The following is a 26,041-nucleotide window of genomic DNA, read 5'->3' as shown; positions in this document are numbered from 1 at the left end:
AGACGAACGAGGCCCTGCAGCAGCGCAGCACGGGCAACGTCACCGTCCACGAAAGCGCGCAAGGAAGGTTGGGTTGGCGTAGGGATTGGGCAGCTGGCGGGCGGCGGAAGGCGCTGACGCACAGCCCGCTACAGTCCGCCGTACCTTGGCGCGATCGCCGCCGCCTCCTCTCCCACTGACAACGGAGCTTCACCGTGCTGCAGCGCCAGCCTGGCAATCGCAATTACTCGACATACTTCTCCCACCGACCCCCCCAACCCCCGACAACTGCCCCATTCTGCTCCCGCGAAGCTCGAGCGATCTTGACTGCGCGCATCGTCCCCCGCCGCCGTGCGCCGCCCCGCAACCGCCAGCAGCCCATCCCCCGTCTCCCCACCGCGCCTGAGCCCGGAAGCGCCAGGCACCCGCCGTCACCATGTACGGCTCACGCAATGTCGACATGGGCAAGCAGGTGCGTGCCGTGCACATGCGATCCGTTTTCCCGCCCGCGCCGCCAGCGATCCCGCTTGCGCATCCCACTGACTGCCGGATAGGAGTCGGAGCTTGCCATCAACATCCGCAAAGCTACCAGTATAGGTGCGTTGCTCCCGCAGCTGCCCCAATCCCCCCCGCCGCCTCTTGACTAACCGCAGCCCCCCACAGACGAGACTGCGCCGAAGCGTAAGCACCCTCCGCCCTTCCGGCTCTCCGGGCCTCCACTCACGCACCGCCAGGAAAGCACGTCCGCGCCGCCATTGTCTACACATGGGACCACAAGAACTCCGACTCGTTTTGGGCAGGCATGAAAGTGTGCGTTACTCCCCGGGAACTGCGCGACAAAGGCGGGCTTGACGTAAATCATAGGCAACCCATCCTGGCCGACGAGGTTCAGACGTTCAAGGCCCTCATTACCATACACAAGGTGCTCCAGGAGGGCCACCCCGTAGTACTCAAGCAGGCACAGACGCACATTGGCTTCCTCGAGAGCCTTCAACGTGGCGTTTCCGGCGGCGAGGGCATCAGAGGTACCAGCCCTACCCCGCCCGGCCATCCCCTGTACTGACCTTGTCCGTCCTGCAGGATACGCCCCGCTGATTTCCGAATATGTCTACTACCTCATGGCCAAGCTGGCCTTCCACAGGCAGCACCCTGAGTTCAACGGCACCTTTGAGTATGAGGAGTACATCAGCTTGAAGTCCATCAACGACCCCAACGAGGGTTACGAGACCATCTCCGATTTAATGACCCTGCAGGACCAGATTGACTCCTTCCAAAAGCTCATCTTCTCTCACTTCCGCAACGGCTCCAACAATGAGTGCCGCATATCCGCCCTTGTGCCGCTTGTGCAGGAGAGCTACGGCATCTACAAGTTTATCACCAGCATGCTGCGCGCTATGCACACCACCCTTGGCGATGACGAGGCCCTCGCTCCTCTGCGTGGCCGTTATGACGCTCAGCACTACCGCCTCGTCAAATTTTACTATGAGTGCTCCAATCTCAGATACCTCACCAGCTTGATCACCGTACCCAAGCTTCCTCAGGACCCGCCCAATCTTCTGTCAGAAGACGAGGATCGTCCCGCCTTGCCCGCTAGACCTAAGAACGAGGATACCCCGAAGCGCGCTGCCTCCGTCGACCCCGAGCCCATCAATGAATTCTGGAAGAACGAGCAGAAGAGGCAGCAGGAGGAATATGAGGCCGAGCAGAGAAGGTTGGCCCAGCAGTGGGAAGAGGCCCAGCGCCGTCAGCAGGAAGATCAAATGCGTGCCCAGCAACAGTTTGAAGAGCAGCAAAGACTGGCAGCGGAGCAAGCGCGAATGGCTCAAGAGCAGCTAGCGCGTGATCAGTTCGCTCAGCAAACTCAGGGGCACATGGCCGAGCTGGAGAGAGAGAACCTTGCTGCTCGCAACCAGTACCAGCAGGACCAGCTTTTGCTGCAGCAGTACGACGCCCGGGTAAAGGCCCTGGAGGGGGAGCTTAACTCCATTCAGGGCAACTTTGCCCAGCAGTCTCAGTCAAAGGACGACCAGATCCGCGCACTGCAGGAGCAGCTCAACACGTGGCGTAGCAAGTACGAGGCCCTTGCCAAGCTTTACTCCCAGCTGCGTCATGAGCACTTGGAGCTCCTTCAGAAGTTCAAGGCGGTGCAGCTCAAGGCTGCCTCGGCCCAGGAGGCCATTGATCAGCGCGAGAAACTCCAGCGCGAGCTCAAGACCAAGAACCTCGAGCTGGCCGATATGATCCGCGAACGTGACCGCGCTCTCCACGACAAAGACAGGACGACTGGCGGCCACAAGGACGAGGTCGAGAAACTGCAGCGTGAGTTGCGCCTGGCCCTGGACAGAGCCGACCAATCAGACCGCAACAAGGGCTCTGAGCTCTCAGCAATGCTTTCAAGACACAACCGCGAAATCGCGGATCTTGAGGAGGCACTGCGCAACAAGAACCGCCAACTTGAGGACGTGCAGTTGAGGTTCCGCGAGGGTGATTCTGAGCTTGAGCGCCAACTGCGTGAGAAGGAAGATGAGCTTGAGATCTTCAAGGCAGGAATGGATCAAACGCTACTGGAGCTCAACGAGCTTAAGATGAACCAGCAAGTGTCGAACACTGCCAGCGACGAAGTCTTCGACACGGTCATTCTCGACAACCTCAGGAAGATCAGCGAGATAATAGACTCCGTCTTGCAGAGTGGAGTGCAGCGCGTCGATGATGCCTTGTACGAACTCGACTCTTCGATGCAAGCGGGTAACCAGAGTGCTTCTGGTCCTTATGTCCTGTCTCAGATAGAAAAGGCGGCATCCTGCGCCATGGAGTTCTCGACAGCCTTCAACAACTTCATCGCGGACGGCCCGAACAGCACGCACGCCGAGATCATTCGCACCGTCAACATTTTCTCTAGCTCAATTGCCGATGTACTGAGCAACACCAAGGGTCTCACGAGGTTTGCGTCGGACGATAAGAAGGGCGACCAGCTCCTTGCTGCTGCACGCCACTCTGCTGAATCAACGGTCGGCTTCTTCCGCTCGCTGCAATCTTTCCGTCTGGAGGGTATGGAGGATCTGCAGAAGACGGACGTGGTCCTTAACTGCAACAGTGAGGTCCAGCTGAACCTGCAGAAGCTCTCGAAGCTCGCAGATGCCTTCGCCCCGAAGAACAAGATCTCCGCAAACGGGGGTGACCTGGGTGATCTCGTCGACCGCGAGATGGCCAACGCGGCAAATGCCATTCTCGCTGCCACGGAACGTCTTAGCAAGCTCAAGGACAGATCGCGCGACTCGTACTCGACGTACGAGCTCAGGATTCATGACGCGATCCTCGGCGCTGCCATCGAGGTTACCAACGCCATCGCCCGACTGATCAAGGCGGCCACCGAGTCGCAGCAGGAAATTGTGCGTGAGGGCAAGGGCACTTCCTCCCGGACGGCTTTCTACAAGAAGAACAACCGCTGGACCGAAGGCCTCATCTCGGCTGCCAAGGCGGTGGCCAACTCGACAAACGTGCTCATTGAGACAGCGGATGGTGTCATTGCCGGACGCAACAACCCTGAGCAATTGATTGTTGCATCCAACAACGTGGCAGCATCGACGGCGCAGCTTGTGGCAGCGTCACGCGTCAAGGCTAGCTTCATGTCGAAGACGCAAGACCGCTTGGAGTCTGCCAGTAAGGCAGTCACCATGGCATGCCGTGCGCTTGTGCGGCAGGTTCAGGACATCATCAACGAGCGCAACCGCGAAGGAGATGAAGCCGTGGACTACACCAAGCTTTCGGGCCACGAGTTCAAGGTCAGGGAGATGGAGCAGCAGGTACGTGGATATCCTCAAGCCCCCCTTTTCCCTTGTTCCTCCCTACTAACAATGTGCAGGTTGAGATTCTGCAGCTCGAAAATGCGCTCTCGGCGGCCAGATTCCGTCTCGGTGAGATGCGTAAGCTGTCTTACCAGGAGGAATAGACACGGGTTACATCTGCCCATACGACATGCCAGACGGCGTCCTTTTTCTTCATCGTTTGCGATCGCATCTGGCACGTCTCGACCCTTGTGAGATATCCTAAGCCCCTGTCGGCTCTTAATTTTCCTTGGCTGTGTTATCGAAGAAGGTAGGGGAGCTGGACGGCACAGGTTCATGAGATGCATTGTGGCGGACAGATGGCATACTCGGTCATTTTTATTCCCTTTCAGTTGTCGGTACTTGGTTGGCTGGGGGGGTCTTCACCGTTATTCTCATTGCACTTTTTGGTCTGCGGTGGCATGTGTATACCAGAATGCATTCTTTTTTTTTCCCCGTTTGCTTTGGATGCATGTGGCTTGCAGCGTTGCCGCGAAATAGGGGAGTCGAAGCATTTGCTCAGCCAGGAAAGATGTAAAGCACACCAGAGGATCAAGATTCAGGACGGCCGGATGATTGGCGCAATACCAGCTGTAATTCTTTTGATTGTGAACACAGTGCGTGCCCAACGGATGAAATGCTCAGCATGCCTTAACTGAATCAGACACTATTGTCTTGCCCACGTAGTGCTGTGGCGCGGAAGCTAACAGCACGGTCGTGTGCCCGTGAAACAGGGATACAGTCAATACAGCTATCATCCCTGCTCTCCGTGACGTCAGATTGACTAGTGAGCCGGGCCTAAGTCATAGGTCATCCTCCTTGGCGGGCAACTGCACACACCTCCCCTTCCCCCGCAAACTTGGAAAGTCCATGCATGAGCAGTATACCTTTTTTTGCACCAGCCAGCCACCTCCTCATTTTAATATCCCCGGCCTCCGATCTTGGCAGATCCGACGATCCGATCTAGGCCCTCACCATCATCATCATCATCATCATCGCCGGACGTGAACGGAAAAGAAAAAAAAAATTAGCAAAGATGGCTATGCTCGGGATGGGCATCTTCTACGGCGGCGTCATCACGGGGATTCCCGTGGTGACGGGCGTGGCCGAGGGCGTGCACCATCAGAAAGAGCAGAACAAGGAAGCCGCCAACGAGACGCGCATGGTCAAGTTCTACATGGACGTCTTCTGCGACGCCAAGAGCAGCAAGAGGGACGAGCTGGACGGGGGCATCATTGTGTTACACAAGGAACGAGTAAGCTTTTTCCTTCTTTTTTCTTTTTTTTTGGTTTTTGGTTTTGGTCTATTGGTTTTGGTCTATTGGGTTTCCATCAAAAAAAATCTTGTTCTCATTCTTTATACTTTCTTTCGCCGCACAACTAGCAGCAGCTTTCCCAAACATACACTGACCTCCCTTTTCCATCGCAAAAAAAAAAGGTCTACGTATGCCCCAAGGACGAAGCGACGGGCATGCCGGCGTCGCCCGGGAAGCCGGGCGTCGCGACGCCGCCGCCGCCGCCGCACCCCTTCACCGGCTTCTACATCATGTACCCGGACGACGACCGCGACCCGCGCGAGCGCGGGCTCGTGTCGACGATCCCGACGGAGCCGCCGATGCTCAACTGGCTGTACGTCGACCGCGACGCGTGCTTCGTCACGCACGGCAACCGCACGCAGAGCATCGCCCACCTCGTCGGCCCGTGGGACTGGACCGACGACGAGGAGGGCGTCACGCTCGAGGGGTGGGAGGGGTTCGTCGCCGTCGAGCTGGGCGAGGATGAGGCGGTGGACGGGCTGCGGTGGCAGCTGTATTACGATCGCTGGGACGACAAGCTCGGCAAGGGCAAGGCGGTGGGCGGCAGGAGGGTGCTGCCGGTGAGTTTGGAGAGGAGGGTGCTGCCCGAGGAGCTGAGGAAGCAGCAGGAGGAGGAGGCGGAGAAGAAGATGCAGGTTAAGAGCACTGGGGACTTGAAGACGAAGCTGGATCTGAAGGATCCGAAGGAGCATCGGCCGTGGAAGTGATGGGTGTTTTGTGAGCGTTGTTTCTTTTTTTCTTTTTCTTTTTTTTCCTTTCCCGCCCCTTGTAACAAAGGAACGGGTAGGGTGGCGGAGGTGAGCTTTTGAAATTCTAGAGGCTTGGAACTGGGTAGGGTTCGTCCATCTTCAGAAGGGCCATGGCGTTTTTCAGGAATTCGACCTTGACTGCGTTGAAATACATTTGCGGAGGTTGATACCCAGCAAAAGCAGGTAGTGTTGTACATTGTCTACTTGTATATACACATGGCCGAGTCATATAAGAATCATCAGTCGTTACCTAAGTAAACCATGCCTATCTCATGCCCATTGTGGTCTTCAATGAGCGAGAAACATGTTGCTCAATGACCGACGACAATCATCACTCATCCTTGTAATTAATGGTTGCGCTGAACAGGGATGTGGGCTTCTGTTGTAGCTGTTGCCTACGTTGCTTACATCGCTTACATTGCTTCCGCGCAAACGCGCTGCGGGCTGTGCCGGAAGGATTGGCCAAGACGTTGGTGTGCTGCGTGCTGAATAATACAACCCAGGCAACAGATCAACGAAAATCAGCAGCTGGGGCCTTCGGTAGCCATGTGAATCCATTCCATGATGGTCAAGGCTCAAGAAGAATCAAGCGCTCAACCACGTAGCATCACGAAACTCACACAAACCTTCCCGTAAGAGGCAATTGGCAGCCTTGTTCATAGCACAGGGTAGTGACGGTAAAGAGATAAGCTCCGCGGCTCAAACATGTTCCATGTTTGCCTCACGAAGTAGCGCCAGCCGCGAGCCCCAGTCTTTGAAACTCTGTTGTTTAAGAAAAGAAAGGCATCGGGAGAGCGAGGCAAAGCGCTATCGGGGATCGAGATGGGGCCTGCATGGTTTCATGCAGCATTGTAGAGCCGCCACGAGATGCGACGAACCACAATGCATGGTCCAAAGATGCTTAAGCGCCTATATGGATCTGAAGGGCCCGAACAGGCGAAAGTCCCGTCGGGACTCGGGGCGGGGCATTTTCTGCGATGGAGACCCACTTGTCCGGGACGCACAGTGTGAGAAGCCAGCTCGTCGTTCTCAATGCGGTGTTCCGAGACCATGCAATGCGCCGTCCAAGCCATCAACCAGCATGACAAAGGACGAGGCTCCCATGGATGGTGAGGCAGAGCTGGAGCGGCGAGCTTGCTTGCTCGGGGCACCGGCTAAGCCCAGGGCGGCCGCCGGATGCCAACACCGCACCACCGGTACCCGCGGCCCCACGGGCGCGTCAAACACCGTCCTGTGGCAGTTTCAAGTCGACTGCTAGCAGGGCCCGGTGCATATTCTCTCAGACTGTGCGGTGTTTGCCGCCGGAAAGCTAGGCGGCCCACGCAGACAGCGCGTGTGATAGGCCGGCCACCCGCGTCAGTTTGTGGATCGACGAGGCGTTGGTGGCTGAGTTGGCTCGACGTGGCGTGGGGCAAGCGCGGTGCTGGATTCTAGACCCTGTCGCTGCTGACTCGTCAGGGTCGTCCGGGGTCGGCCAAAGGACGGGGAAGGGCCTCGGTGGGAGTTGTTGGTGGTGGCTCTACTTCGGTCTCCCGTTGAGGTAGTGATGCGAGCTGAGCTGCTGAGCTGTGGACCCGTGAAGATCCTGTCGCTCCCGCTGGAAAATCCCCTTCACCATGGACGGCGCAATTGAGGTCTGCTAATATGTTCATTGACTGCAACCTCTGTCTGCTCCTCGTGCGCCCCGGCATCTATGCAAGCCGGGCAGCTAGATATGTCTGATGTAGACATCCGTCTCTCCCCAAAGATATATGGATCCGTCTTCCTGTAACCCAGAGCTTCCTGCTCCCAGTAGCGATAGTGGTATCATGTGTAAATGCCAGAATAACAAAGAAAATCCAACGCGCCGAAAATGACCAAATCATGCTGCTCGTCGTGACGACGTAACCAGTACAGATCGCTAACAACGGTGATTACAAAAGAGGTAATGTGCACAAACAAGACAAAAAATATAAGCGACAGCCTGCACTCAAGGCAGTTGGGTATCATCTTCCTCTTCTTCGGCGATGGACTCCAGGTCCGGTCTGTACAAGGCTTTCTCGCCGCTCGAAAGCCTGGCGGAGCTCCTGCGGGCGCTTCTTCTTCTGCGGATGCTGCACGAGAATCGTTAGTCTGGGAATTGGCGCAGTGTGGAGACTGGAGAGTGCGGGACTTACCAAGCAAAGACATCGTCTCCCAGCTCGACCATGCACAGCACGATGAGCACGAACACGACGAGCTTCAGCGCGAACATGTGCCTCTCTGGCCGCCGCCACGCGTCGGCGATCTGGTTGAAGAACGACATCTTCTGGGTCTTGCCGGCACAGCCGTCGCTGTGCTTGGCATCCGGCGATTCCTGGGCCTCGATTTTCCTGACTTTTTCGGCCGATGTCGTGTCGGCGTAGAGAGCGTCCTCGAAGCTGCCGACAGCTTCTTCCGTCACCTCGACAGTGCGGCACACTATCCTGCCCTGCGGCTTCGCGTCCCCCTCGCTGGACCGTTGTGTTCTCGCAGCGACCAGGGCAGCGGCGGTGGGAATGGGTCTCTTGCCCCAGAGCAGATCGGTTGCGGCCGTCGCGACCTTGTCGTCCTGCTCGGCGATCCACTTTTCAAGACGGGCAGCCTCGTCGGCGGCGCGGTCGGTGGGAGCTTCGCGCCAGGCCTGCAGCTGGGGGCCGAGGGCGGCACACGAGTCGGTGACCAGGCGTTGCGACGAGGCGGACGAGGGTGAGACGGGCAGCGAGGGAAAGAAGGGCGTGCTCGCGGGCATGACTGCGCAGCGGCATTGCTGAGACGAGGCCGGCAGCGGGGCGGCGTGGGCGAGGGAGGAGAGCAGGAGGAGGGTGGTGAGCATCATGGTGGGCATGGTGGGCGGGATTGGGCGGGTCGGATGCGTGGTGAGCGGGAGGTGAGGGCGGTTTTGTTTGGAGCCACGGCGTTGGCTTGGCTTGTGGCACGAGGAGCGGATGGTTTGACCGGTGGGCTGGGCGGTGACAATGCCGGTCGAATGAGAGCGATGCAAGGGCGGGCCCGGCTTCTGGAACGAAATGTGGAGAGGGGCGCTTTTGGCGGACAACGCAGGCGGGCTCCACCTATGCAAGATTCCAGAAGAAAAAGTCTGCCGCGGGCTGAGGATGGCGGCTCTCATCAGCTCGGGCAGTGGTGAGTCTTAAGGGCCAGCGCATGCACGCATGATGGCCGTCGGGCGCTACTCGGGCACGGGCTAGCGCGGGGACTGCGTGCCGCACGGGACCGGGGCTGGCGCGCACCGAGCTTGTTTCCTGAGAAGCGGCGGCGCGGGAGGAAGCCAGTGGCGGAGCGTCAAGATTGGCGGAGGGCGGGCGTCTCGCTGGGTCGCGGTTGTCGCTGGTTCCTGGGCGGCAGCACGGCGGGTGCCTGGCAGCGCGCAGGATTCGCGCCAGCCGAGGCCTCCGACCGACCCAACCGTGCCGCTGCCTTTATTTTTGGCTGCCTCAGTGTCCGTCGTGCGACAAACATAGACTCGGCATTGGCAGCGCGTACACAGTAGGCAGTCGGGCAGCCGGGTGCTGCTGAGAGGACGGAGCTGCTGACAGCGGGCGTAGCGCGCCCCCGCGCCTCTGCCATCACCGCTACCGCGCCGCGGCCGTCACGCGCTCGCGTCTAGCGGCGCACCGTCGCGGGTCGGGCTTCTGTGAGGCCGGAAGTAACGGAAGTCTTCTGGAATGAGAAGTCAGGAATGGGCCGGGGGCTGCCGAGCTTTGGTCAGCCATGCGTTCGCTTCGGCCTCTTCCCGCTGTCCGCTGCGTTTTTCGTATCCAACTCGTACCAGAGATCACCGCGCTGCCCATCGTCATCGCCCACGCCGTCCATCGCACCACCGCCCTACGGCGCTCTCGTCGTACGACTCGGCGCAATAAGACCATCACGAGCCCCGACGGCCATCGTCCTGCCCATTCTCGTCTGCTCCCGCGCCGTTGAGCCCTGCGTCCGGCACTTGCCCGCCGCGACCCACCCACCGCCGTGTTCTTCACGCCCCGCACGCCAAATTTTCGCTCGTACGGTTCACGGGCTCACGGGCTCACGGGCTCACGGGCTCACGGGCTCACGGGCTCACGGGCTCACGGGCAATACGGCGCTCCACCGCACCCTGGCCTTGAGCGGTCAACTCGTCGAGTGCAATCCTCGTCGAGAATGTGAGAAGGAGCTCGAAAAATGCTCTTTCAATAATGGAAGCTCACAATCTAACCCGCGGCTCCTTTCCGGCCTCTTGCTTCGCCTCCTTACTACGTACTGTATGCATCCGTAGTCTTGCGCTCTTCGGTCCCCACCAACTCTCCTATCTCTCCTGCTGCGCCACACTTTGACCATGGACACTATTGCTCCCGCTCGCTTGTCTTGTGGTTGTGCCCTCTGCGCTGGCACATATGCCCATGCGCTGCCCTGTGCCTGATATTGACTCCTATTCCGCTCTCGTCGTCTTGACCATCAAATGAAAAACCCCGCACCGGACAGCCCTATTTTGCGGACGGACGGTCCATGTCGAGCCAAAGCAAGCAGGAAAAAATTTTTGTTGCTTGATTGGGAGCGGCGCTGACCCTGATAATGCCGTGCGATCTGCAGCTCGCCTTTGACCATGGCGCACGCGCCAGCAACACTACCCGAACAAGCACCACATGGACTGGTGTGGCTGCTACCTCACCGAACGTCACTTTCTGGGCGGGTTGGCTGGACGAGCCCAGGGATGCTTCCTGCCTCGACGCATTCCTCCCTTGCAGTGTTGATGTTTCTCCCCAGGCATGTAGCGTGGCCAGGACGAAAGATTCCATCCTGAAACCCCGCCTCATTTGCTGGCCTTAATACCCCAGCTCAGCGTGCAAGCCACTGCGCCCGCTTTCGGCTGTGCAAGTCGTTCGCTACTCCCCCACTGCGCCCAGCTTCAGTCTCTCATTATGCTTTTCGCTTTCTTTGCGCTCTGCGCTCTTACGCTCTTTGCTCCAAGTGTTTCGGCCGCTGTGCGCTTCAGGCATGAGGCCCATGGCCTGCAGCGCCAACGCCAGAAGCAGCTCGCTGACGACGGCAAGGAAGAACGATCCCTCGACAAGCGCCAGCTCGTTGTCCCTTCCATTGATTCGAGTATTCTGGAGAGCATCATGACCCTGGCTGCTGAAGAGGCCACCGCCAGTGCTGCTTTGCCCACGCCCACGCCCGATTCCACCGTGTATTCTTACTACTACCCTTCGCCCTCTGCCATTCCAACCCCCATCACCCGGCAGAGCCAGGTTGAGACCACCTACATTCCCCGCATCACCACATGCAAAGGCCCTCCCGTCGCCTTGGACGTACTCGAGCAGTCCACCTTCCCCTACCGCAACTCCACCTCTACCATCTTCGGCCGAGGCCCCATTACCTGCGACACCCTCTACTACACTGACACCACCACCATATGCGCCACAACACTCACCGGTGTCGCCAGCAAGGTCACCATTTCTCGATGCACCCAGGATGTGACCTTCTCCAGCGAGTTTGACGCCACCATGGTGACGTCACGCTCCATCGTGACCGGCAGCGACGGCCACCTTTCGACCATCACCGACGCGCCCTCCTTCCAGCTCCGCACTACTTACTACATGGCTCCCTGGCAATCTCTGACGGCTAACACTGGCGTGCTGCCTGCCGACGTTGACGTCAAAGTTTGCCATCCGCGCCCCGGCAACGGCACCATGGAAGACTGCATACGCATGGAGGAATCTTGGGCCGTTCTTCCCGTCACACTGACGTCCACCTTCACCAGCTCCGTTGATGTCCTGGCTACCCTGACCGAGGGGCCTGGTGAATATCTTGTCGGCACTGTGCACGGCCAATTTGTTGGTAACACGACCACCGTGAGCCTGTCGACCGAAATGATCCTGAACCACGTCTATGAGGCTGAAACGATAAGTCGAGCACCAAGGATTGGACCGTTTGCAACCGACTCCGGATTGCCGGGAACACCAGTCAGCGCCCCGGCCATAGCTACTGCAACCCCAAGTGATACTGGATCGCTGCCGACAATACATTTAACAAGCACGAGGACAAGGACAAGAACGGTAGAGGTGGCCTCTTCAACTGCCTCTTCAACTGCTTCTGAGGACGAGTGAGTGCTTTCATTCGAGGGATACAATACGAATTGGTGGGATGCTGATCAAAAGCCTAGGGAAACAACCACGCTCACGGATCAGAGCACATCAACACTCTACACCGGCACCTCTACAGTCTATGTAGACGATAATCTGCTCTTTACTGAAATACCGTCTGCTGCAATGTTATTCGCAGAAAGTCAAGTATCGACTCCAGCGGTGTTTGCAATTTCGGAGACTTCTACGACGCCACTTTCTACGCCGCCCGATTTCTCCGATAGCCTAACCACAACTCCAACAGCCATCGTGAACAACATCATCTCTCTCTGGATGCAGGCCCTTTATCCTTCGGTTGTGGAGCCTGCTGTTGTGGAGTCCACCCCATCTTCCGTCGAACTTCCACCATCCTCCCTGGCTCCGTTAGTCGCTGAATCAAGTTCAGCTGCACAATGGACCCCTGAATTTGCGCCTGTCACGCAAAGTCCAAGTGCTGGAGCAAGTCCCGTTTTAGTGCCGCCCCCTTTGTTTTTGCATTCATACCCGACAGTGCCTTTGGGAGGGATTGAGCCATCAGCTACGCCGTCTCTTTCAACCCCAGTGCAAGCCGCGACGTCGGCTACATCAGCCAGCCCCTCCTCGTTTCCAATAAAATGGCTTAACACAACGATGTGAGTACTCGGACATTTCCAGCAATGACTCTAAAGAGGCTGACCTTTCTGTAGTCCGCAACGTCGTTAGTTTTATGCGCGAATGAACATTTTAAAGGCACATGCCAATGGAAGTAACGCCTACCTACGCTCATTTGATCAGGTGCACACCAATCCCTCAGTTTCTTTTGAGCAAAACGCTCACGCAGCTCGAAACACAACAGCTGTCAAGTTCTTTGCCGGTTGTCAGCTGGGTCGGAAAATCCTTTCCCATCATGTCTACCCACTTGCATGTAATATCTTAATGTTCATTTATATCATGAAGTCCTTTTTGTCTCTCTCTCTCATTTTCTCTCGTGCCAGCTAAACCACGCGTTCTTGTCTCCCACGAGGCTATTGTCAGTCTACCCATAGGGGCGCATCTGACTTGCCCATCGCAGGCCCCCTCTCTGGTACAAAAGCCTCTATTTAAACCCTCACTTCCTCATTCCCCCTCGCCACCGTTCTCACTGCGACTTACTTATCTTACTGCAGCAAGGCAGCTTCACCGACCACCAATTCAACATGAAGCTTCTCATTTGTCTCACGGCCATGCTCGCGGTCCTCTTGCAGAGTGGGCTCAGTAATGCTATGTCCTTGGATTTCACCATGATCACCTCATCCAGCAATGACAAAGACATTTTCACCGTAGCTCGGGGCCCTCAATCCACTAACATCAATGACATATCCCCCGTACAGCCGGTAGTCGTACCCATTTCTGAGGCTGACGAAATATCCATTGTCACAGCCTCAGGTATTGGCTCAGTCCCGACACGTACACAGACCTCAACCTGTCACACAACCTCGACGGACACGGCAGTTCCGCCCGCGAATATAAAGAGAAACGAGGGAGGCTACCAACCCTACGGAGATCCTTTCGATCCGCCGCCGCCGAAGAGTGCTGCGGTTGCAAACTCGTGTGCGTACTCTCTACTCCTTGTTGCGACAACCCTCTGGGTGACTCTCCTTTTGTTTTCTCTCCCTCGGTCAACAATCGCCGCCACGATCCCGCCAGCGCCTTCCGCACCACTTGCATCTCCAAATGTCAAGAGTAATGGAGGGGGATACCAGCCTTACGGAGACCCATTCGATCCACCGCCGAGAAGTGGTGCACCGCAGGGAGTGAGGCTGTGTGCTTCGTTGTCCGTCGCAGTCATGGTCCTTTGGGTGGTTCACTTCATCTTTTCCATTCCCCATGGGGCAGCCGCGGAATCCACCACCACGCTTGGTATGCCGCAGCAGCACAAAAGAGTTGCAGGAAGTGCAGTTGCTGGCGGACACGGTGCGGACGGCGAATGTGCTTTAGGACAGAAGGCTCAGTCAATCCTGCTTCCGCTCATCGAGACACTCCTTGCCGCTCTCTGGGTACGTTATGTGTTCAGACAGCGCCAGGCGGTTGCTTCCGGAGGCGACCTCGCTCGTGCCAGGAACTAAACTCAGGGCTCTTCGTAGGTAGACTATTGACATCCCTTTCACACTAAATGGTCAAATGCGTTTATCAAACGGTCAACACTCGCGACTCTTTTCAGGTTGCTCTTGGATGAGGATGATTTTGGGACCAACGACTCCTTAAGTTGTTGCCAAAGTTGCATGATGATCAAAGTGGCAACGAATGTTCAATAGCTTCAATGGAGATTATGTGCTTTTGTATAAAATTCCAACGATTGGCTCCGGCGACATTCCGCAAGTAGTGACACGACGTCCTTTGAGGGATGGCGGAGGACATATTGAGTCTACGTAGATCCAATACAATTTCAGAAACAAAGCCTAAAAATTTGTTATTCATGAGGGGTGGGTATATTAAATTTCAAAGAAGGAAGGAACAAAAGAAAGGCATCGTTGATCATTTCGAACATGAGCTCAATTCAGTAGTACTAGGTCTGAAAATTCCCAGAAGAGGTCCAGATACACAAAACAGGGTTGATTTGTATTCTACATGTGCTATGAGCAACGATTTCTAGTATACACAAGCAGATTGGTTAAGCCGGGTCCCCATACGACGCCGTCCAGTGCGCTCTAACGAGACTTCTATTCTACAGATCCATTCCCCGGCAACTCTAATCCAACATGATATCATAGCCATCCTTCTCTATTCTAGCAGGATTTGCAACCAGGCCGTACTTTCTCCGGACAATCTCGAAAACGATCAGTCCGGCGCTGGTACTTGGGACTTGGCGAACGGTGCTCATAAGAAAGTCTTTATAAAGCCAGTGTCTCCACCCTCCCATGCGCCGAGCTTGGAGACGGCACTGCTCGAACGTCTTTTCGTAAGCATGATAATAGAGGCGAAACACGGAGCGCTTGTTATTCTCTTGCTGCGCAGCAAAATCCATAGACTCCAGACGGCTGTAATGCACGTTCTGGATTTCTGTAAGGGGATGTGCAACGGCCTGCTGGGCTATCGAGGCGGCAATTCCCGCCATCAAGAGGAATGTCGGCTCCATCATGAAATGAGGCTTGATCGTCGGGCGTTCGCCTTCAATGTACTGGATGGTCGACTTCCAGGGGTGCCATTCAAACACGGGAGTGTGTCTCCCGTAGTACTCCCTCACAAATTGGTAGTACATCTGCGATTTGATGTACTCAAAAGTGGTGAAGAAAACCCCTGCACCAAAAGAATCCTTCAGGACAGATAGAGACCATCCGGCAAAGACACCCCGGAGGCCGATCTCGTGGAGCTTGTGGGCTCCGTACTGCCACATATTTTTGTAGCGTCCCTCAAGCATGTCGCTGGTTTGGAAGCGGACCTGAAGGGCATCAAGGGGAGCAGCAATAACAGACTGGATGACTCCGGCCGCGAACCCAGCCGCAAACGTATCCTGCGGGGGCGCGGGTGGGTAGACTCTCTTCGCAGAATGGGAGGACGGCTCGTGAAGGGCTCCCAGACACTGTAAATAGCCAGTGTACAGGACGGCTCCAATCCTGAAAGCACTCAGCAAGTATTTCGAGCGGATAGCGAGGGGGGTGCGGCGTACGTAACGTTTGCTAGCATAGGCGGCAGAACCTGGTTCGGAATAAAAGTCCATCCATGTTCCCGCACAGCGTGGGCGAGGATCGCAGGGGCCGTCATCCGCCATGACCACGGTAGGTTTGCCTGGACGCGTGGGTTGATTGCTCTCGCATAGGCCTGGAGACGGAGCATGAGCATCGGCATTTCACAGAGCGCGGCTAGGGAGCTATACCATGTAACTGCGAAGTGTCAGCGCGAGCGAAGGGGCAGGCGGCAGCGGCAGCGGCAGCGGACGTACTCTATACGAGACCTGAAGAAAGCTTTGATCGGAGCACGGAAATAGAAAGTCATGAACTGCACCGACAGGGCGCGGATGCCCGCAGCGGAGGCGCCCGTGGTCGCATTGGTCTTGGGATGTCTCTTCTGGCGGCGGTCCTGGATGTCGGAGTCCGGATACGGGCCATCGCTGACGGCGGTCATCGTCCGGAGGTGCGACGGGTTGCTGGAGAGGACAGAGGCATGAGGGCGGCGCAGGTGAAGAAAGACAGTTGGCAGCGAGGAGCAGGTGCGGCGGTCACTCGGGCAAAGGCATCCAGCGCGCGCACGCGGAACCTGGGCGCGGCGGAACTGGGCGCGTCTGCATTGGGCAACGTCATTCTCTCGGCGTTTGGTTTTGCCGGCAACCGCGACTGCCAGGGATCCATCAGTCAGTGCGGCGGCCTGCCCGTGCACCTGTCGCGCCAAGAGCTTTCGTGAAGCGCGTTCGCCTGCTGTCTCGACATCCTCTTCCCAGCACCGCGCCTCTCCACCCTCCACCTTCCACCTTTCCGCCGCTCTTCCTCTCGCAATCCGCTTGCGAAGGCGTTTCGCGCGCCTGCCGTCACCATGGCCGAGGAAATCTCCATCGACAAGAACGCTTTCCACGACCGCCTGTCGTCTTTCATCTCGCAATGGAAGGCCGACAAGCGCTCCGGCGATGCCGTCTTCAACGGTGCCAGCTCCATCGTCATCATGGTCGGCAAGGCAAACGATGCCCAGGCCTATCCTAAAAACGTCGCTTTCCAGGTGAGCTTCATCCCCGGCTGCCGTTTGTTTGCTTTCCGCGAGCTCTGCTGACCACCTATGTTGTATAGCTTTGGCTGCTAGGCTACGAGTTCCCCACCACGCTCTTCGTCATCACCCAGGAATCCATCCATATCGTAACCACGAAGAAGAAAGGTAAATGCTGCAACGCCCTGCGGCGAGCTTCGGAAAAGCTGATTTCGTCGCAGCTGCCTACCTGGAGCCGCTCAAGGGTGGCAAGGTCCCGGTCGAACTCCACATTCGTGGCAAGGATGCCGAAGAGAACGCCAAGCAATTCCAGCAGTGTCTGGAGGGAATGAAGGCTGCCGGCAAGAAAGTTGGTGTGCTGACCAAGGATCAATCGACCGGTCCATTCGTTGAGGAATGGAAGAAGTCCTACGGGGACATCTTCAAGGACGCCGAGGAGGTCGACTGTGCGCTCGCTCTTTCTAGTGCTGCCTTGTCCGTCAAAGACGAGAAAGAGCTGGTGGGTTCCAATGACTTTGCTAAAAATAATGCACCACTGACTAAGGACAGAGGGCCATTCGCGATGCCTCGAAAGCGTCGAGCGGTATTGCTAACTACTTCGTCGATGAAATGTCCGAAATCCTCGATGCCGAGAAGAAGATCACCCACCAAGCCCTGGCCGACCGCGTTTCCAGCAAGCTTGACGACTCCAAATTCTTCCAGAAATTAAAGGTCTCGAACAACTTCGATCCCATGAATCTGGATTGGAGCTTCCAGCCCGTGGTGCAGAGCGGTGGCAACTACGATCTTAAGTTTTCGGCGGACTCGGACAAGAACAACCTCCACGCAGGTGTCATTGTGGCGGCCCTGGGCCTTCGATACCAGAGCTACTCTTCGATGATTGCCCGGACCTATATGGTGGACCCGAACAAGTCGCAGGAAGCGAACTACAAGCTTCTGTCTCAGGTCCACCAGACCGTGCTGAGCAGCATCAAGGATGGCGTTCAGGCGAAAGAAGTCTACGCCAAGGCCATCGGTTTGGTGAAGTCCAAGAAGCAGGACCTGGACAAACACTTCCCCAAAAATGTGGGCGGTGGAATTGGCATCGAGATCAAGGATCCCACGCTCCTGCTCAATGCCAAGAACGTCCGTACCTTGAAAGACGGTATGACTCTGCAGATCTCTACCAGTTTCAGCGACTTGGTCAACTCGGAGCCTCAGGACAGCAAGAGCAAGAAGTATTCTCTTATCATCACGGACACCGTCCGCGTAACTGCCAGCGACGTGGTCATCTTCACTAAAGACTCTTCTTCAGACCTGGAGTCATGCTCTTTCTTCTTCAAGGACGAGGAGGAAGAGAAAGCCTCCAAGCCTAGCAAGGCGAAGAAGGATCCGCGCGTTGGTGCTGTGGCTTCCTCTAACATTACGAAGACTCGGCTGCGCCACGAGCGCCAGACCAACCAGAACGCCGAAAAGGAAGAGGCACGGCGCGAGCATCAAAAGGAACTCCATGCCAGAAAGCAGCGCGAAGGTCTTGATACTTACGGTACTGGAACTGGAACTATAAACGGGACGGCAGAGAAGAAGTTCAAGCGCTTCGAATCGTACAAGCGTGACAACCAATTCCCGCCGAGAGTCAAGGACCTGATCGTTCTTGTCGATGACAAAAACCTTACTGTCGTTCTTCCTATCATGGGACGTCCTGTCCCATTCCACATCAACACCATCAAGAACGCCAGCAACAGCCCAGAAGGTGACTTCACGTCACTCCGTATCAACTTTCTATCTCCGGGCCAAGGTGTGGGCAGAAAAGACGACCAGCCCTTCGAAGATCCGACTGCTCACTTTGTTCGAAGCTTGACTTTCCGTTCGAGGGATATTGATCGTATGGAGCAGATTGCCAAGCAGATCACGGAACTGAAGAAGGAGTCGGTACGCCGCGAGCAGGAAAAGAAGCAGATGGAAGACGTTGTGGAACAAGACAAGCTCATCACTGTCAAGAGTAAGCCTACCTTGCTTACGCATCCTCATCGCGTGCTAATTTTGAACAGACCGCAAACCTGCCGTGATCGACATGATTTTCGTCCGCCCGGCTCTGGACGGCAAGAGAGTCCCCGGTGCGGTGGAGATCCACCAGAACGGTCTTCGCTACAACCACGGCAACGGCCAGCATATCGATGTTCTGTTCAGCAACATCAAGCACTTGTTCTTCCAGCCGTGTCAGCATGAACTTATCGTCATCATTCACGTGCACCTCAAGAATCCGATCATGATTGGCAAGAAGAAAGCCAAGGACGTGCAGTTCTACAGAGAAGCTACGGAGATGCAGTTTGACGAGACGGGCAACCGGAAGCGCAAGCACCGCTATGGTGATGAGGAAGAGTTTGAGGCTGAGCAGGAGGAACGCAGGCGGCGCGGTCAGCTCGACAAAGAGTTCAAGGTATTCGCCGAGAAGATCGCTGATGCTGGGCGCAATGAGAACGTTGGCGTCGACATCCCTTTCCGCGAGCTGGGTTTCAACGGTGTCCCGTCGCGGTCTAGCGTATGGATCCAGCCAACGACAGACTGTCTCGTGCAGCTTACCGAGCCTCCGTTCCTCGTCCTTACTTTGAACGAGATCGAAGTTGTTCACCTCGAACGTGTCCAGTTCGGGCTAAAGAACTTTGACATGGTCGTCGTCTTTAAGGATTTCACGCGGCCGCCGTCTCACGTCAACACAATTCCGGTTGAGTCTCTCGATGCAGTCAAGGACTGGCTGGACAGCGTTGAGATTCCGTTCTCCGAGGGACCGGTCAACCTGAACTGGGCAACCATCATGAAGACGGTGCAGGCGGACCCGCATCAGTTCTTCGTGGATGGCGGCTGGTCGTTCATCGCAGCCGACTCAGACGAGGAAGGCGGCGATGAGAGCGAAGAGGTAGAGAGCAACTTCGAAATCAGCGACTCGGAGCTTGCCGAGAGCGAGTCGGAGTCGGAGGAGGAGAGCGACTTCGACGAGTATGCGTCAGACGAGGAGACGGACGCACCAAGCGATGTCAGCGAGGGCGAGGATTGGGACGAGCTAGAGAAAAGGGCTAAGAAAAAGGATCAGGATGCTGGTAGCGGTTCGGAGGATGACGATAGGGGCCAGAGGAAGAGAAAGCGGTAGATTCCACCGTGCGGGCTGCTTCTCCACTCTGCGGTGGTGTAGTTCCTCTTTTCCACTTTTTCTGAAAGGCTTTCTCTGACGATCGATGTTGCTGGGGCACGCAGGCTTTAAAAGCTGCGTTTGGATTTCAAAAGGGATATTCACTATAGCGGCGTGGCTGGATGGGTTTTCATTTTCGTTTGCATTTTGTTTCTTGCAGCCGGTCGGCTGTGGCTTCTGCCACGGTGGAGGCCGAGCTATCAATCGAACTATACCCGCACGAGTCGCGTGTACACACACCGCCGACGCAGCAAACCACGGGCTCCACCCCTGCCAAGCGACGTACCTGCACTGAGCTTCGGGCATGACGTGTTTAGGAAGCTGCGCGCACCAGAGAGCGGACGTGCGGGGTGTTCTCGAAGGGATTGACTCGCAACGGCGGCGGGGCAAGGCAGCAATTGAGCCGTGATAGCTCCGGCAACCACGGCGGTGGTGTTTTTGTGGGCTCGCGTGCGAGTCGCGGTGACGGGCGGCTGGCTTCTGGAAAGACGGGCGGGCAGCTCCAGGCAGCTCCAGGCAGCTCCAGGCAGACAGCCGGCCGCGATGCCACTAGCAACGCGTCCTTGGTGGTGCGGCAGATGGACGGAGGCACAGAGAGGGGCGGCAGCACGCTTGCCCCTGGAGGCAGCGCGCTCGAGGGTCGGTGGTGAGGTGCTGGGGCGCGTGAGGCAGTCGCTCAGGCACGCAAGGGCTGCGGCGCGTCCTGATAGGCTCCCGGACGCGTTCGCCGGCACGCCTCCCGCAGGCTGAGGGCTGGCCTGGTGGACGCAAGCGGCAGGCTTCGGATGCGGGCTGGCGGGCTGGCTGGTGTTTTTTTTAAAGGCGCTGGCTCGCCTTCACACAGCGCTGCCTCAGCACGCCGTCGGGGCTCGAGGGCGCTCGCCGGCTGCACCAGCCACAGGCCCGCGGCGGCGGGAGGGCTGCACGGCTTGAGATGACGACAGGGAGCGCTCCGGTGCGATGCGTTGGCACCCACCAATTTGTACGCACATGCCCCCAATCCTCTGGCTGTCTGCTGCTGAATGCCCGGACCGCGCGCCCCGCTAGTACAGCCGTCTCCAGGCCCGGAGCAGTCGCCGTGCACTGGCTGCCGACCTGACCACGACGAGAGAGGCCAGGGATCGCGGCGAGGAGGTACAGGCTGACCGGTGCGCGCAAACGCACTGCGCGACGATAGCATGCGCCAATTGCCCGCTCCGCGCAGCTCCTTGTCCTCCTGCACCTTGCCACCAGCCCGTTGAAAAGTGCTCGCGCCCAAGACGTTGCGGTGACGGCCCAGCTCCACGACTGCTCCAGCTCCCGCCGCCAACACCACCACCGCCGCCGGCCACCGACCCTTCCGCGCCCTGCCCGCAAGCACCCCGACCTGCCCAAAGCGAGCGAGCGCCGGCATGCGCGCGCCTCCTACGTCCGGCGCCGAGACGTTCCTGACCCTGCCGGCCGCGGTAAGTTGCGAGAGCGCGATGACGCCGTTGGAGTTGTTCACCTACGTCCTCGCTTCACCGTGCACTCCAGGCCAGCCGCCAGCCCGCGCATTGGCCCGACCTCCCCATTTTCACCACCACCAGCCTCTTGCCATTGTGCGCGGCCAGGTCATACTACTGCCTGCGCTGGCGCGCCGCTTGTCTTCAGCCCGTACTAACTCCCGCCCTCTGCAGAGCCCCAGCATTCCTTGTGCTTCTTTCCCGGACCAGCCCGTCTGCAACCCGACATCCCGCTGCAGCTGCCCTGACACCCTCGGCCTGGCCACACCAGCCGGTCCCTGCGAATAAGCACTCTCCAGGGCCGCTCGCCCTCAGTCGAATTGACGTCTCCAGCCCGCAGCGCGCAGCTGTCGACCAGCGTGTCGGCCGCAGATCCGCCGCCGCAAGCTCACGAGACCCACGAACGTTACGAACCCTACACGACCTCCCTCCAGCAACGCCAGCAGCAGGCCCACCAGTACTACCGCCAACACGAGCCCCTCTCGCGCCCTTCCAGCTCGTCCGGAAGCATCCCCCACACCCTCCGTCGCACTCCAGAGCTACAGGACCTCAATCGCCAAGCCTCCGCCTCCGCGCCCAGAGACACCGCCCAGGAACATTGGGAGTCCGCCCGCGAGGCCGCCAACTCGCGCAGGAACTCTGCCACTGAGGACGACCCCGGCGCTCCTCACCCGGCGCTCCGCATCTCGCGGCGCACCCAGGCCGCCATCCTGTACGCTCTCGAAGAGGCTCTCCGCGGTCCCAACGAATTCTCCCCCGACCTTGCCGAAGAAACCGCCCAGATGTCTGACCTTCTCGGCGGCAACGGCCGCGCAACCAACGGCGGCGCGCGCTCTGCCGCCGGCCCGGTGCCCGTCCAGCAAGCGCCGGCGCCTATGCGCACCCCGCAGCAGATTATGAGGGCCCGCCACGAACGCGAGACGGCACGCAAGCAGGCTGAGGCTGAGGCAGCGAAAGAACGAGAGGAGCAGGTACAACGGGCGCAACAGGAGGAACAGCGTAGGAAAAACGCCGAGAGGAGAGCTGCCGCTGCTGGCGTTGCTGGCCAGACCCAGGATTATGGAAGAACCGAGCCTGCACTCGGCAGGTCCTCTGCCGAGGCTGCGTTCCCCAACTACACTACCGCCGCTCCTCGCCCTGGTGAACGACCCCAGGGTGGTGCTGGAGGTCCGGTCATGTCACCAGGACGTGGTCAGCCACAAGACCCCGCTGCAGCTGCACGCTCTCGAGGCCCGGCACTGTCACAAGGACAACCACGCGCCGCGCCCCAACAAACCGCACCAGCTTCGGCACCAGCTCGCCCCGCGCCGTCGTCTTCTGCGCATGCGAGGCAAAATTCCGCGTCTGCCTCGCAGGCCCGCCCAGGTGCATCCGCGGGCCCGTCTAGCACCCAGACGCGGGTAGCCGGAGATGGCCAGGCACGTGATCCGACCGTCTCTACCTTCCCGCACGCGTTCGAGCGCTGGGAGCAGCTGTCTTCTCACTGGGAGGGTCTCACGTCTTACTGGATCCGCCGGCTCGAACAGAACCAAGAAGAGCTTGCCGGCCAGTCGCTCACGCAGCAAATGTCGCGTCAGATCACCGATCTTTCCGCGGCGGGCGCCAACCTTTTCCACGCCGTTGTTGAGCTGCAGCGCCTGCGTGCTTCTTCCGAGCGCAAATTCCAGCGTTGGTTTTATGAGACTAGGAGTGAGCAGGAGCGCCAGCAGGAGGGACTTGGTGAGCTACGGAAGGCTATTGAGGTGGAACGCGCGGCGCGTGAAGAGGCGCTTGAGCAGTTGCGCGGTGAGAAGCAAAACAGCATGAAGGCCAACAAGATGGTTCAGGAGATGCAGCGTGAACTCAGCATCTCCAAAGATGAAGCCAGAAGGGCGTGGGAAGAGTTGGGCCGTCGCGAACAGGAGGAGCGCGAGCGTGTAGTTTCTCTGCGCGAAGGCCAGCCAACCCTTGTCGGCGGCGTTCAGGTCGTACCCATGCTCCCTGGAATGAGTCGGCACGGAAGCATCTCGCAGAATGTAGCGCCAGGCGCTGGCCACGGCCTCCAGCAGCCTGCCAACATCGAAGGCGGCTACAGCTACGAAGACCCGCAGTCACCCACAGACACCGATCCGTTCACCGAGCCTTCTCGGTTGCATCACGAGCCTGACGTACCATCGCTAGCCCAAGGAACTTACCAGCCAGCGCACCCAAGCGTTTCGCAGGGCTCCGGTAGCACGGCGGCAAGGGCCACGATGCCGTCCAGCATCTCGCCGGCCCCACTCCAGCCGCACACGTATACTCCCGGTAGCACTGCGGCAGCCCTGCCCTCGCCATCCGCAGCGCCAGCAGGCGACTTCTACCAACACGATGGAACATTCCTGCCCGGCGGACGCACACCAACTAGCGGTGTGATGAGCCCCCCAGGCGGCGAACGGTCTTACGTGCCTTCTTCGGTCGGGGATACAAGCTCCATTGGAGGCGAAGACGATTGGCTTGTCGACCAAGATGGCAACTACATCCACGACAGCCACGGACGGCGCATTCCCGCGCGGTATCGTGACTCGGGTGCCACTTATGGCCACGGACGTTCGCGTTCTCAGCAGAGCGGCGAGGGCAGCGAAGATGACTATGATGTTCATTCGGACATTGCACGCGAACAGGAGCTGGCGCAGCGTTACGGCATTCCGTCCACTTCAATGGGCTCTCCCAGCGGAACCAGCACTTCTGGGCCCCACGATCCGGGCTACGGCCCGAGTGGGAGTGCTCCAGACTACAGCGGTGCGGGCTATGGCGAGTGGGCTGGCATGCGCCATCATCACCCCACCCGTCTGAGCGATGTCCTGGAAGAGGATGAAAGGAGCCGGACGAGCGCAAGCCGGGCTAGCCAAGCTAGCCGGGGAATGTATTAAATGGGAGGGATAGGTATATGTGAGGTATGAGCAGGGCATGAATGTTAGCGGGCGATGCGGCACGAGCGAAGTCAAACAGTAAACTTCGATTCTTGCGTATACATGTTCGGCACGACAAGGAAAAAAACTTTCTGTTGAGTGGTTTGCGTCTCTTTTTTTTTCCTTCTTTTTTTTCAGGCTCTATACCTCCTAAGTCTGTGTAATCACTTCTCGTTATCTCCCATACTTCAATTCGGTGTTCGTTTTTGTTGCTTGATACCCTCGGACTCCCTAAGGCTAAGGCCGACAGTTTTTCCTTCCGAGTTCGTCATCGGCATCAGTAAGCGTTAAGGGGATTTGGTGTTTTTCTTTTCTTTTCGTGTTCTCATTGACTAGTCGAAGGGTTGTGGTTTCGTTGATCCAGCTTTTTGTGTTTGCTTGTCCGGGTTCTTTTTTTTTTTTTTTGGTTTATGCATTGCATTGTAGCATATTACTTCCCGAGTCCCCCCTGTCCCGCTGCAAAAGCTTTGCATGTTGAGGATTTTGCACGTTTTTATTTTATTTTTTCCTCGCACGCTCGGCATCTGCTTCGTTGTTCTAGGGATGAATTTGATGGAATGCTCGAGGGCAGAATAGTGGATATGGAGGACGGTAAACGGTTAATGGACGGATAATTCTTCGAAGCTTGTGTTGCCTACAACGTGTCGTACTCTGACAGGAAGGCGAGAAGTGAAAAACCATGGAGCGTCAGGGAAGCATGATACCAGCTGTTCGTGACACCCAGAACTGTTGTCTGCTGACCTGTTCCTTGTCAATCTAGCCATGGATTACTCGGCTTCAGGCAATGTGAGTCAAGAGGTAAACTGTGGGGGTGCTGTCACGCCGGTCCAAGAGGAAGTTTGTCAAAGAATACAGTGTCAGTACTCTTATGAGTGCCTCCAGCGGCGACCGGACGAGGCCTCGACTATTTCATCATATGTCGTACATCTAGTTACATATTTCCCCAACCTCTACTCAGCGCTGACAGCGAGATACTAAGTGAACTAGGCTTTAAGCCCTGCGCTCGCATTGAATTTCTTCTGGATGTCCCCCGCCTCGGGCAAAGCTTTGTGAGAGGATAGAACAAAATCTCACGCGGGGGTTCAAGGGCTGCCATGCTACTTGGAGTCGGATATCCGACCCAGATTCAGACGCTTCAAATACTACGTCCACACGACCAGAGCCTCAAGCCACCACCACTGCACGTTTTCCCCTTGTGCGACAACAACATCGCATCAACAACAGCGACAGCGACAACAGCAACAACAGTGATGCATACTGTAAGCGCCTACCAAACCTACCTCTTAAGCAACCCTCCCCCTATTCCGTCTCGCTTGTATCCCCAGCCACATGAACACAAGCGGGTAGGCAGTAGGCCAAAAAGCGCGCGCATCGACCGGGAGGCGCCAAAGGGCAATTTTCCAGACTTTCAGATGCGACGTCCGACGTTGGCACGCGCCGACGTCAACAACATGCAGGAAACCCATTGTTATTATTCCCCACCATCGCGTTCAAGCTTGATTGGGTGTCTCGAAAAGGAAGGCAGGGCAATGTCTCCCACGCTTTCAGATGCGGCGTTCGACGTTAATGGCAGGCACAAACGAGCCTGACATCACGAAGGGGGAAAAAAAAATCCGTCTGGTCTTACCGTGCTCACGCATGTTCGAATGCGAGCCTCAAAGGGAGTAGTTGCCCGCTCTTTCGATTGCGACGTCCGACGCTGGGTTGTGGACCGTCGTTGGCAAAAGAAGGTGCAGAAAGCTGTCCCCTACTCAAGCATCATTCGGGGTGCGTCAAGAAGTAATTTCCCAAACTTTCGAATGCGACGTTCAACGATGGGTTGCGGACCGTCGTT

General features: G+C 57.5%; 8 protein-coding genes across 8 annotated transcripts; 6 read left to right on the top strand and 2 right to left on the bottom strand.

Annotated features, from left to right (window-relative positions):
* Positions 1–415: 415 nt before the first annotated feature.
* BKCO1_700077 (cytoskeleton assembly control protein) lies at positions 416–3,928 on the top strand (the record flags this gene model as incomplete). The annotated part of the gene is made up of 7 exons (XM_020278737.1): positions 416–451; positions 534–576; positions 643–660; positions 714–789; positions 844–1,004; positions 1,060–3,782; positions 3,842–3,928. The coding sequence occupies 7 exons, from the start codon at positions 416–418 to the stop codon at positions 3,926–3,928; spliced, it is 3,144 nt and encodes a 1,047-aa protein (XP_020133599.1).
* Positions 3,929–4,839: 911 nt separating this feature from the next.
* BKCO1_700076 (uncharacterized protein) lies at positions 4,840–5,825 on the top strand (the record flags this gene model as incomplete). The annotated part of the gene is made up of 2 exons (XM_020278736.1): positions 4,840–5,058; positions 5,241–5,825. The coding sequence occupies 2 exons, from the start codon at positions 4,840–4,842 to the stop codon at positions 5,823–5,825; spliced, it is 804 nt and encodes a 267-aa protein (XP_020133598.1).
* A 2,011-nt stretch (positions 5,826–7,836) lies between these two features.
* BKCO1_700075 (methyl-accepting chemotaxis protein) lies at positions 7,837–8,712 on the bottom strand (the record flags this gene model as incomplete). The annotated part of the gene is made up of 2 exons (XM_020278735.1): positions 7,837–7,960; positions 8,024–8,712. 2 exons carry the CDS (start codon positions 8,710–8,712, stop codon positions 7,837–7,839), a joined length of 813 nt encoding a protein of 270 aa, XP_020133601.1.
* A 2,065-nt stretch (positions 8,713–10,777) lies between these two features.
* On the top strand, positions 10,778–12,682 carry BKCO1_700074 (SCL-interrupting locus protein-like protein; the record flags this gene model as incomplete). Its single annotated transcript, XM_020278734.1, has 3 exons — positions 10,778–11,961; positions 12,022–12,612; positions 12,667–12,682. 3 exons carry the CDS (start codon positions 10,778–10,780, stop codon positions 12,680–12,682), a joined length of 1,791 nt encoding a protein of 596 aa, XP_020133600.1.
* A 473-nt stretch (positions 12,683–13,155) lies between these two features.
* On the top strand, positions 13,156–14,064 carry BKCO1_700073 (uncharacterized protein; the record flags this gene model as incomplete). Its single annotated transcript, XM_020278733.1, has 1 exon — positions 13,156–14,064. The coding sequence occupies one exon, from the start codon at positions 13,156–13,158 to the stop codon at positions 14,062–14,064; it is 909 nt and encodes a 302-aa protein (XP_020133595.1).
* Positions 14,065–14,687: 623 nt separating this feature from the next.
* BKCO1_700072 (mitochondrial carrier protein) lies at positions 14,688–16,060 on the bottom strand (the record flags this gene model as incomplete). The annotated part of the gene is made up of 3 exons (XM_020278732.1): positions 14,688–15,552; positions 15,606–15,806; positions 15,879–16,060. The coding sequence occupies 3 exons, from the start codon at positions 16,058–16,060 to the stop codon at positions 14,688–14,690; spliced, it is 1,248 nt and encodes a 415-aa protein (XP_020133594.1).
* A 405-nt stretch (positions 16,061–16,465) lies between these two features.
* On the top strand, positions 16,466–19,757 carry BKCO1_700071 (fact complex subunit spt16; the record flags this gene model as incomplete). Its single annotated transcript, XM_020278731.1, has 5 exons — positions 16,466–16,645; positions 16,714–16,798; positions 16,852–17,129; positions 17,180–18,611; positions 18,661–19,757. The coding sequence occupies 5 exons, from the start codon at positions 16,466–16,468 to the stop codon at positions 19,755–19,757; spliced, it is 3,072 nt and encodes a 1,023-aa protein (XP_020133597.1).
* A 1,430-nt stretch (positions 19,758–21,187) lies between these two features.
* BKCO1_700070 (uncharacterized protein) lies at positions 21,188–24,168 on the top strand (the record flags this gene model as incomplete). The annotated part of the gene is made up of 3 exons (XM_020278730.1): positions 21,188–21,241; positions 21,455–21,554; positions 21,614–24,168. The coding sequence occupies 3 exons, from the start codon at positions 21,188–21,190 to the stop codon at positions 24,166–24,168; spliced, it is 2,709 nt and encodes a 902-aa protein (XP_020133596.1).
* Between the last annotated feature and the right edge of the window lie 1,873 nt (positions 24,169–26,041).

The sequence above is a fragment of the Diplodia corticola genome (assembly GCF_001883845.1).
Source record: "Diplodia corticola strain CBS 112549 chromosome Unknown scaffold7, whole genome shotgun sequence".
NCBI lineage: Eukaryota > Fungi > Ascomycota > Dothideomycetes > Botryosphaeriales > Botryosphaeriaceae > Diplodia > Diplodia corticola.
This window is presented reverse-complemented; position numbering and strand designations above follow the sequence as displayed.